Source organism: Pungitius pungitius, chromosome 16, assembly GCF_949316345.1.
Source record: "Pungitius pungitius chromosome 16, fPunPun2.1, whole genome shotgun sequence".
NCBI classification, from domain to species: domain Eukaryota; kingdom Metazoa; phylum Chordata; class Actinopteri; order Perciformes; family Gasterosteidae; genus Pungitius; species Pungitius pungitius.
This window is the reverse complement of record NC_084915.1, coordinates 5,855,450-5,867,158: the sequence shown is the minus strand read 5'-3', so window position 1 is coordinate 5,867,158 and position 11,709 is coordinate 5,855,450. Positions and strand designations below refer to the sequence as shown.

Genomic DNA, 11,709 nt, shown 5'->3' with positions numbered 1-11,709 from the left:
GACGTAATGCAAAGTCAACCCATGAAGCTCAAAAGCAGATTTTTAACCTGGCTCATGTTTTATAATGTGTGGAGTGAAAGGATAACATGCCAACAGTCGACATGTACAATACCGGGGAAATACTGTCCAGCCCACGTCTTTGTCTTATAAATAGCTGTATACAGATCAATTTCAAATGTGATTTCATATTGAAGGAATTAACTTGAAAACGTTTAGTAAACTTAAGAACCTCTACACTTTTCAGTGGTGGAGAACTGATCCACTTTATTTGATTGGTCTGAACTCTTGTAATAGCCTAAGAGACATTGTGCGATACAAACATTGCATTTCAACATCATAAGATACACGGGTTTTCAAGCCTCAATTGCAAAAAGAAATAACAAAAAAAGTTACCGTGTGTTGGATAGAGCTGAAAAAGCGCTCCAATTCTTTTTCAGCTTCATGTCAGATTGCTTTAAGATTCAAGTCTGTAAACTTTTTTTGTCATTGCCTTTGTAAACACATACCATCCGGTGTAAACAGGATTAATTACAAAGATGCTGCAAATGACAGAAAATTAAAAATCTAACAATGATGCAAAATGAAAATAAAGGAAATATCTAGTTTGAAGCAGAACGGGTTGTTAACTGAGAAAAGTGAAAGCTGAGAGCCCAAGTGTGGCATGTTCTTCGCACACTTTAAAAAGAACATTACTACCATTTATGAAGTTGACCTATAATAATTCATACTGAGCACCTTATGCCATGTGATTGACACAATGAAAGCTGCGATTAAGCCGACATTCACTGACATGAATCCCCATGGCAGGAAACTCTTAAACATTTAACAGTACCATACACTTAAAATTGATAACTATGATGCAAGTCTCAACCCTGCAGAATCATGTACCAGGTACAAGACAGGTACAAAACATCCAGATTTCTGTGAGTGTTGGGAAAGATCAAGCACAGCTTAGTATACTCCTATGCTGGAGGTCGAATAAGTTACACAGCAGGTAGTATGCTTCTTTTGTCGCAAGCTACAAAGCAAAAAAAGTGCAACAATGGTGCAGCCCATTCTTTGTTTGGTTAGTTTTGTTTTTGTGTGATGAAAAAAAACTTACAGAGTTCAGATTTGTCAGGACAGTATCAAAAAGAAAAAAGGGAACAAAGGGAAGGACTACAGAAACAAATACATACACCAGACACAAACGAATATCTGAGAAAATTAGTTAAAGCTGCCTTTTTCTCAAGTCACAAGGCATAGCAAAACCTGACATAGTATTTTATTTCACCATGACAACATTGCAGAGCAGATCATTCTGGACAGGTTGGAAACTGTCGAGAGACATGTGACACTCCATGGACAGCTCTATTGAAAAGAAAAAACATTGGCTCACTTTCATTGTTCAGACGGGGTTCAGAAGTAGAAATTAGAATATATTTTCCGGTAAGATTAAGCTTATATAAGACTTTTCATCTTTCTGCTATGACACCAGTGTTCTCAACTTGTTTTGAAGACCCGTCTCCGTCTAGAACGGCCCGAGAAGTTACCGCTACCATCCGATAGTTACATTCCATGCATCATCTCCACTGCGTGACGTAGATGGTCATCGAATATCGTTGCCGTTTGAAATTCTAGTCTGTGTTGCGTTTCCATCCTCGAATGTGCACATGTTCACACTCTGGTGGTCTGGTGGCACAGAAATGGCATGGTGTCACTGTGCTCCACTCGTGGTCAAGGACAAATCAAGTGTCCGATCTCTCTTGGCGTCGCTATTGTAAAAATATTAGAGTGGCTGTCAGGTTGTGGGGTTGGGGTGGACTGGGAGAGACCAACTTTGATACTTAAGAATACACCCTCATTCTTCCCAATTAAAGTGGATCAATTTAAAAGCAACATTAAAATAAGAAATCTTCAAGTTAAGAAAAACACTGCAAAAGGTTACTCTATTTACATACAATGGTTTTCTTAAAGACAAGGTACATCTTTACAGAAATCTCCAAAATTAGGAAATAGTCTCTCATTTTAAGCTCCTCCTCTTTACTATAGCTCATCCCCTTAGCTCATGATATCCCCTTCGCGTCTTGTTTATTACAGGCTGGGTGAGTGCCTTCAGAACAAAGCCAGTTTTGCTCTGGAGAGCCTCCCGTCAGAGAATGTTGCTTGAACACTCTGGCTAACAACCAGTGGGTGCCATAGCACCAAAAATAAAAAGGACACTGTCACCATTGAGGATAGTTCTGGGAGATATGGTATGGGGTTGGGGAGGGGGAGGTGAAAAGATGAGCCTTGGCGCAGGCCTCTCTTCTGGTTTTTGGAGCTGTATTGAGGAGGGCTCAGTCGTCGCTGTCAGACAGGGTCTCGTATTGCTCTGATAGCAAAGACCACACACGCTGCTGGGCCACCGGGGCTCCAGCTGGAGGCGGCTGCAGCTGTTGTTGTTGTTGTTGCTGCTGCTGCTGCTGCTGCTGCTGCTGTTGCTGCTGCTGCTGGTTGTGGTGCTGTAGTTGATGTTGATGCTGCTGCATGGAGGGGGAAGCCATGGAGGTGGGTGGCGTGCTGCTCAGTATGCGCATGGTCAGCGGGTTGTAAGGAAACTGCATGGATCCTGGGCGAAGAAACATTTTGGAACATTTACATAAGCTAGCGCCAGGTTGACTTTTACAGAAGGGACAGAGACAGGACAGCTCACCTGTGGACGAAGGTCGATCGTCCCAGCCCCATTGGGGTTGGGCTTGTCTGTGATAATCTCCCTCTGAGTGGACGGAGGACACAGAAGACGGACGCTCCCCTCCGGCGTAGGCCTGACCAAGGTTAGGGGACTTGGATTTCCGGGTGCTGGCTTTGCTGTGCTTCTGCTTCCCTGTGGCTTCAACAGGCAGAAAGTGGAAATCAGCAACGTGCAAGATGACAGATCCCGTCCCATTTTGATCATGTAAATTGTGCCTACCCATGCTGGGTGACGGGTTGGCCTCCTGGCGTGTGTCGCTGCCTTGGCCGGGTGTGTTGCTCAAGGCCCCGTGAGCCCCTACTCCTCCCTGGTGCTCCTCCTGTCTCTCCTCCAAGTTACCCATCAAGGCTTTGCGGATGATGTCCTCCAGGCCCAGGTTACTGGCCGGGTCACTAAATGAGTGACTCCTGGGGTTGATGCTGCCTACAAAGCACAACATGAAAAATAAAACATACAATGATAAAAAAGACATCCAATAGAAGGAAGTGCTTGAGTGAAATAGTTTAATTGCTACTTACTTGAGCTGGTAACTGCAGGCAAGTTGAAAATCTCTGTGCCCGGTTGTGCGTTTCCTGCAACCAAGACAAAATAATTTGGTTGAAATAAAAATTAAAAAACAGTACCTGGAGTTTAAGGTAATACTGTGAATAAGTTGTTCTTGTGTTATCACAATGCCTATTTAGCTTGAAACATTAAGTGGAATGAGTTAACTGCACAAAAATGTTTTGCATGCACACATATCAGTGGAGTTTGTTCTACAGTCTGACCTATACGCATTAGATTAAAAGGAGGAGGATAAAGAAAGACCCACTTACCAACATCAGAATCACCAACACCAGAGTTGGAGTTCAACTTACGAAAGATCTCCTGCTTCTTTGATTTAACCATTGGCGAAGTGTTCTCCAGCTTGGTGAAGAAGGCAGGCAGATAGCTGCCGCTCCCTGGGGACCGCGAGTCATTCCTTGAACCAGACAAAAGGGCAAAAAGTCAAATCGGGGCAACAAGCTCTTGGCACAGGGCCCTCTCAACCTTCCACTGGAATGTCAGACTGCTGACAGGGACGATTGTTCTGCCTGCTGGCTTCCATACTAGAAATTGATCTATAGTCTCATACGTATATCAGGGCGCTAACAGCATTGTGTAAATAAAGTGTAGAAAAACTTATTTAACTTAAACTTAGTTATTTAATACTCGCAACATCATTAAAGCTGAGAAGACATCAATATCTCAATTAGCAAATACAGAATTAACCCGTAAGCTTTTACTCCTCCTATTTTTGCTACGATGTTAATATCGATACCAAAACTGATTCTGAATCAACTTCCAGTAACCGTATTCAGAGATGTAATGGGTTGTTGGGCAGACGGCATAAAACACGTAATGGTGTGAGTTTAATTCAACCAGATTTGTTTCAGTTGTTTCGAGCCTTTGATAATATGCCTGTTTCATAGAAGAAAAAAACAAGGTAAGAGGTCCAAATGAAACTACCATGTCTTTTGAAGTTGAATTGTAAAATAAACGCGATTATGACAAATCTGAAATCCTGTACCTGATCTCAGGGTTCTCGGCCTCTCTCCTCTGCGGAGGAGGCCCGGTCGTCTCCGGTTTGTCCATGCCTTGGTAGCTCTGTGGTGGAGAGATGGGTTCATAATGCTCCATCTGCCTGACACCACGCTCTGGAGATTTACCCGGCCTAGGCAGGGAGGGTAGAGAGAAAAAGAATGGACAGATGATGAGGAATACATTAGATGTGCTCTGCTTATTTCAGGGTTAACAGGCTGGTCCAAGTACCTCGATCTAAGCTTGTCAGAGGCATTTTCTGGGGAAACTCTGCTGGAAGGTCTCTGGTGGTGTGCAGCTGAGACTTGATTTTCAGGACTGTAGCGGCTGGGCATCTTGGATCGCCCTGAAGAGGAAACGTGTGGTGCCGTGCTCTGGAATGGGGCCGAAGATGAGGAGACAGGAGGAGGGTCCTGATTCCGGGCGAAGTCCTGGGTTATAATATGCTGCAGGACACAACATAAAAAACAGTTAGTTATATATGAATGGTTGCCAAACACAATGTTTGCCGTTACTTTTCTTTAGATTATGCTACATTTCTTACCGAAATGTGGTCTGCCAAGGTCATGACCCTGTGAGTCTTGGTAACCTGGGAGTAGCCCTCAATCTGGGAGGACGGGGGCTGGGGTGGCTCCCCCGACGACCGGTAACGACTCATATCGTATCCCCGCATGCCAGCTGGCGAAGGTTGACCAGAGACAGAGGTTGGAGACAGTCAAAATGAGGCGTAAAGAGACACGGAAAAGCCAATACACTGCATGCCAACAACAAATGGTCAACATTTGTTTGCAGGAGACAGGAATCTCGTGATGACATACAGAGGAATGTAACTGAAGGTCATTGACAAGGTCAATGGGGTAAATCATTTACCCCATTTGCCAATTTCCAAGCAGTTAAATGATTTATGTCCTCGAAAGCACAAAATATTTGATACAATTTTTGAATGAAATGAACCACTTTCATTGAACTACTTACTCGAAAATATCATATGCTCAAACGGAGTTGGTGTGTTCATACTTGCTGCCTTTTGTTGCCCTTCCTCGGATTTTTCCTGTTGAGGCTGGACTGGGGAGCTAGCAGGGCTTATCACCTCAATGGCTCCTCCGCCAGGGTTTTCGTATCGACTGGATGACACTGCAGGACAAGTATGGACCAAGAGTTACTGTAAATGTACAGCACAAGCTACAATCTGCTTTGGTCATAATCTTCTATAAAACAAATAAAGTAAAAACTTCTATGAACACATGACCATTTGTGTTACTAGTTCCCCAACACGTATGACCAGTTTGACACTTACAGCTGCTTGAGGAGTCAGAACTCTGAGAGCCTCGCTCTCGTGAGTCCTTGTCTGAGGCTATCTGCCGTGTGATGATGACATCTATGAAGTTAGCGGCTGTGATGGTCGTCTTTCCACGTGTCCGAAGCTCCTCCTCGATGCGGGACTTTGAGGTTTGAGGGCCCTTGTCCTTATTCCCAACTCCAGGGGCCTCAGAGTAAACTGGATGGGGTTTACCCCCTGGCAGAGACATGACGCCATATGGAGACTGCATAGATCGCCTCTCTGCCTCCTGCTGTTGTTGTTGTTGTTGTTGCTGCTGCTGCTGCTGTTGCTGTTCGGAGAGGCTAGCCGCTCGCCGAGACGCAGTCGACGAAGACATGTTGTCATCCCGTTCGTGTTTGCTCTCCTTCACCTTGGCCACATCCATCTGTGGGGCAGCGGCAGCGGCGTCCACCAGAGCAGCCAGAGCATCAGCCGCAGTACTGTAGCGCGAGCTACTCTGTGCTGCTGCAGACGCTGCTGCTGAATGGGGTCTGAAAAGGCAAAATAAATATCGAAGAAAGTTCATATTTCCTGATGAATGGGTCGAGTTAAAATGTGTGCAGTTTGAAACATGCATACAATTTACATGAGCGGACATTTTATAGCTGGGGTGTCAAACATATGGCGGGATTGCCGAGGGGGGGGGGCAGTGAGGCCCGCCGGATGACTTTCCAAAGTGTAAAAAAAGCGGCTATTCCTAAAAAGTCCACTGGGGGTCGCACTCTGAGTGAGCCCATGAGTCAGACCAGGGGGTCGTTGACAGCGTTCTTCCAGGCAGCAGTGCCCGCTCGAAAATGACGGCACGCACCCCCCCCCTCCCCTAGTGTAGGCTGAGACTACATTACTTACATTAGAGCAGTGATGACACTCTTGCCCTGGAAGATGCTAGGTCGCTGCTGAACCACAACATCCTGCGTCCTGAGCGAGGGAGAAGGGGAGTGAAGGTAACCTCGACTTCCTGGCCGTCCTGGCTGCTCTGGTCCACCTGGTGGACACACAATTGTGAAACATTGAAAAAGTGGGTTTTAGAGAAAGCGGGGGATGGAAAGTGTTCGTGAAATTCAAAACCATCAATGCTCTGCGGCCTTTTTAAAAGTAAAGATTTGCACAATGTTTAAAACAGCAATAAAACAACTCACCTCCACGGAGGTATTCATTGGTTCTCTCCCGCATTTCCCGTTCCCTCTCTCGGTGCTCTCTTTCCCTTTCCTTTTCTCTTTCTTTATCCTGCTGCTCCCTGTCCCTCTGCTCCCAATCCCGCTGCTCCCGTTCCCTTTCCACATTGGCAGCAGCAGCAAGGTGGGCTTGGTGGCCTGGGGACAACCATGACAGACATCATACACACAGACTACACATATATTAACTCAAAGGAACTTGGCAGAAAGGATTGCGCTTCCTCTTGATATTGGTGCCAAAACCATCACAATCAATGTACAGTATTCATCATATTTTCTGTGCCAATTTCTGCAAATAGAAAAAATAATCACTCTACTGACGTGGAACAATCAAACATTTTTGAGAAATCCCTGCTAGTGTGATTGATTAGGACGCGACCTGTCACTGGAAGAGCAGAGCAGACCGTTGACATCTCAGGCCAGTGCAGGGCTGAGCTCATGGGCAGGCTTGAGGGAATGCAGAGAATGCGGCGGATAGATAACGTAACGGGAAGGGAGGGGTCCTCACCTGGCGATATGGAGGTTGGGTTGAAAGCCCTAGGAGGGAAAGGGGGCTGAGCACCGGGGAGGTAGGCGATGCGTTCCAAAGTGGGCGCACCTGTTCCCCCAGGGTGAGGCAACAGGATAGTTGGAGGCATCTGGGCTAGATCAATAATCCCTTTTACAGACAGAAGTAAAGGGCCAATGGTGAGCAAAAAGAATCGATCCAGAAATTTCCAGATGTATGAACACTGTTTACATTTAGCTGTAATAGGGTTGTTCCGATACCAAAATTCGGACTTCCGTACTATACCTGGCAAAATATTTCGATACTTGATACGATAGCACAAATAAGATACTGGAATATTTATCTATGATTAGCGATAAATAAAACATCTGTGAAGTTCCCTTTTTACCAGCCTGTTCCTGCCCAACTTTTTGAACACTTAACCAATGTCATATTAGTATTAACCCACAGCAAGATATTAATGATATAATGAATTATACACAGCTATGTAGGCCTATTGTCCGTATCTATATGACTACATTGTTATCTTCATAAGTATGAATTACATAAGATTTGTTTGAGAAGGAAAAAAAACTAAAGCTATGTGGGTTGTACAATTCTGTGTGCATTCTGACCTCATGATCACATAGGCCCACATGCGTAAATTTTAGGTAATTTTGCATGTTTATATTTCTGCTGGACTATTCAGTAACTTATTTGCTGTCTTGCTTTGTCTTGTGTTGTGTTGCACTCGCTGATGTTTGACTGTTAGGAAAGTTGTTGTCAAACCAACAAACACAGCTACAGGCTGCCATCTCTCACAGTTTCCCTGTGTGACACACATGCTTTTGCATGTTTTCACACAATCACACGCCGCACATGTGATTACACAGAAAAACAATCCGTGCTGGTTCATCTCCAACCTTCAAGCATTTGTGACGCTGCACGTTGACTTGCTGGTTTGTCATAAACAAAGTAAGCGGATTTCAACAGGTTTCACTAAGTTTAGCTGCAAGCAAGACGTTCGTTAGAGATGTTAGCAGCTGGTTATAACACGGACATTGATGCTACTATTAAGTGCTCTCGTCGGCTTCTTTGAACGCTACGTGCGAGAATAGTCGCAGATGCGCCATTTACCGTCGGCGAGGTATGAGATGAACCAGCGCAGATTGTGTTTTTTTAGCATGAGACGCAGCGTGTGCGTCACACGGGGAAACAGAGATGGCAGCCTGTAGCTGTGTTAGGAAAGTTGTTGTCAAACTAGCCAACAGTCAAACATCAGCAAATGCAACATAAGACCAAACAGTCCTCTTTTACCCAGACATTTCCTCTTTTTGAGACCAAAAAAATGCGTAAAACAATAAATACTGCGTACCCAAAGTATTTAGTCACTTCTGGCATATTTTCTTTCAATAAGCCGAGGACGGTCAGCAGCAGCTCCTGCACGAAATGACTGAGTGACAGCTGCCTGTTGCATGTGAGCTGGTAGCCCCGCCAACACAGTCAATGCGTGCAGGCAGCCGGACAGGGAGCGGAACACTCTGAGTGTGCTTTCTAATAAAGTACCGGTACTAAAAATAGTCAGAACCGTACTGCTTTAAACGTAAGGGTACCGCGGTACCTTTCTAGTACCGGTACACCGTCCAACCCTAAGCTGTAACGCATCACCTTCGTCTGCTCAGTAAGAACAAGGCTGCAATGAGAGTGTAACAGTGGTCAACATGAAAGAGGCGACCAATCAGAAAAAAACTTTGATGACCGTACCCAATTGATAAATTGAGTATTGCAGCCCCAACACTACGAGCAAATAAATAAATTTGACATGGTAGTTTGCTTCTGGGCGTCTGGAAAAGTTATCCACAAGCAGTCCACATACTATAGCACCTCCCTCCCACGGTCCCCTCCTGCCTGTTGAGACAAGAGGGTCAGCTGGTGCAGGTCTGTACCTCGAGCCCCGGCTGCGTAAGGGATAGCGCCAGGCTGTTCCCGTGGTGACAACCCTCTGGCCATGTCAGGTCGGATGACTTGCATCTGCTGGGAGGTGATATAATCATTGAGGATCGTCTGCCGTGTGTTCTCCATGGTGTACAGCTGGTAGGTGTTGTGGTAGCCTGTTGGAGACTGCTGCCTGGGGAACATGAACGCTATAGCAGACGGCAGGAGAAAAAAAACATAACATATGAACACAAGGTGCACAGATACCAATCGCCATTGCTGACGTCTAGAGCTGAAAGATATCCTGGCAACGCAGTGCCTATGAATTAGCGGGCCTGAGCTGCCCAGAATTTACCCAGAAACAAGGCTATTATTGTCATTTCAGTTGATGGTAGGAAGGAAATAAAGACTGTACCAGGATCTAGCCCTCTGTGGAGCGTCATAGCCATGGCAGGGTCGAGATGTGGAGGCAGGTGGGGTCTGTATACTTCCCCTGGACCGACGGGCCGGTGGTGGGGGTCGAAAGGGCTGTGGGAGGATCCTGGATGAGGGTCACCACCCAACACTGGAGACTTTGCTGGGACATTGTCTCTCTGTGTTGGTGTGATTGTACTTTTTCTTTCATGAGCAGCAGGTTTCACAGAGCTTAAAACACCTTTGTAGGAAATAGAAACACACACGGCTCATCAGATGTGTGCTTTGATTAGACAACTTAATATTATCTCCTAACAGTTTATCTGTCACAGAAAACTAATTCAGTAATAAATGTTTGCTCAATGCACTCAGCACTGGGTGCACATTGTAGATATGCATTATGAAAGATTACCTGGTTTAGAAAGATCGATGCCTAAATAAATTTAGTTCTATTTAGCTCTATAACAGGCCAACTGTAGGTGAGTGGAGAGCACGTTTGTCCTCCAATCAATCATGTGGACATGCTCACATATTTGCAATGATGCAAAGTGTCTGAACAACGGGAGTGAGAGTGCTTGTGTGTCTGAGTTTGAGTGTGTGCAACTATGCAAGTGAGTGTGTGTGTGTTTAAATTTAGTTTAAAGTTCTGACATTCAAACAAATACTGTTAAGTTTTCTGAATTGTATTTCTTTATTTTTTAGAAATTTTCCCATTGTTCTGACAGCTCAGAAATATATATTTTTGTACGCCTTATTAAAAAAAGCCTATATATTTGGCAGATGTAAAGCATACATGTGTATGTTTTTTGTGTCCATTTGTTTTTTTTATTACTTTAACCGCTCAGGGATGTTTTGGGAGCAACCCGTTTTTCTACTTTAAGATTTTTTTGCAGTGAATTTGCACTGTCAGTATATTTTTGGATTAAAGGTTGGAAATTAATGCTTTTTAAAAATGATCCAATTAATATAAAAAAGATAATAGACAGATTAATCGATTATTAAAATAATTGTTAGTTGCTGTCCCAATTTAGAGCCCAGGGCAGGTAATGAACTCAGACGGTCCAGTTGCATTGATGATCAAGAAAACAGTTAAATGTATTACCCTCTGGCCCACGTCCCAACATGGGTGACCCTCTGGACACAGGATTGGTGCTGTAATTGAGGGGGGTCCTGCGAGCATTAGCGTCCTCATACATGCTGGGGCTAAGTTGGGATTTGCTGGCCTCCTGATGAGTGGAGCGCAGAACAGAACCGGTGGAGTTGACCACGGTGTGGCGAACTGCCTTTCCCTCCTCGTACTTGGCGCGTTCCATGGCCTCAAGCTGGGGCATATTGTGGGGAAGCTTAGACGGACTGGTGATTAGGGACTTAACGTTGTGCTTAATAGTAGACTGGTTGAGAGGGTGAATCTGGTAAATGAGAGCAACAACATGTCAGTAATCAATTCCATCACCCACATCATAGGTAGCATCTAGTATGTTTATTAGTTTAACAGGTTAAAGGTCATATACAGCCTCAATATCGCAGCCCAGAATATGGTAATCTGTTCACTGAATTGATCTAAAAATAGCAGTAGTAAATGCTGGTCTGCCGTAAAAAACGTCAAATTGTGTTACCTGAGACATGGAGCCCTCTATAACTCTCCTTTCCGACAGGTCAGGGGTCTTGCAGAGGTCCTGTCCCGGCTGATCTTGTCTGGGGATTTCGTGAATGGAGCGTCCCATCTCTTTGATAGTATTGACTCCCTCATAGGGCTTTCCCTTTCCGATGCCCCCTTCAAAGGAGCGGATCGGTGGGCTCTCTCGCTTTATCTGTTTCCCATATTTCATGGCATCTTCATATGTCTCCGCGGCTGTTCTAGGTGTGCCTGGAAAAATTTGCAAAAGTATTATAGCCTTATATCGTAATCCGGTGCTACTTGCAAGCAGGGATGGGAATTTTTTTCCAATACCAGTGCCTCAACAGTGTCTTAACTGAGCCTAGCACAGAACGATGATTGGCGACAATGAAAGTTTCTACAAATTGAACAATATTTTGTACTGTAAATACAAATAAATACAAAACAGTTCACGAGGGATGAGGGTGGGGACCGGCCAACGGGAGG

General features: G+C 44.8%; 1 protein-coding gene across 4 annotated transcripts in view; it reads right to left on the bottom strand.

The window, feature by feature from the left end:
- Positions 1–237: 237 nt before the first annotated feature.
- Positions 238–11,709, bottom strand: part of ncor1 (nuclear receptor corepressor 1) — a 45,879-nt gene continuing 34,407 nt past the window's right edge. For 3 of the 4 annotated variants that reach the window (XM_037466790.2, XM_037466789.2, XM_037466792.2), the window contains 17 exons: positions 11,222–11,472; positions 10,708–11,014; positions 9,607–9,846; positions 9,203–9,400; positions 7,278–7,427; positions 6,734–6,907; positions 6,444–6,579; positions 5,571–6,085; positions 5,249–5,407; positions 4,818–4,951; positions 4,505–4,719; positions 4,263–4,406; positions 3,529–3,674; positions 3,232–3,285; positions 2,933–3,136; positions 2,675–2,851; positions 238–2,590 (listed from right to left, as the gene is read on the bottom strand). In XM_037466790.2, coding sequence (XP_037322687.2) covers positions 2,319–2,590; positions 2,675–2,851; positions 2,933–3,136; positions 3,232–3,285; positions 3,529–3,674; positions 4,263–4,406; positions 4,505–4,719; positions 4,818–4,951; positions 5,249–5,407; positions 5,571–6,085; positions 6,444–6,579; positions 6,734–6,907; positions 7,278–7,427; positions 9,203–9,400; positions 9,607–9,846; positions 10,708–11,014; positions 11,222–11,472 — 3,476 coding nt within the window. In that variant the 3' untranslated portion in view covers positions 238–2,318. The remainder of the gene's footprint in view (positions 2,591–2,674; positions 2,852–2,932; positions 3,137–3,231; positions 3,286–3,528; positions 3,675–4,262; positions 4,407–4,504; positions 4,720–4,817; positions 4,952–5,248; positions 5,408–5,570; positions 6,086–6,443; positions 6,580–6,733; positions 6,908–7,277; positions 7,428–9,202; positions 9,401–9,606; positions 9,847–10,707; positions 11,015–11,221; positions 11,473–11,709) is intronic. The other variant, XM_037466791.2, reaches the window with a different exon arrangement.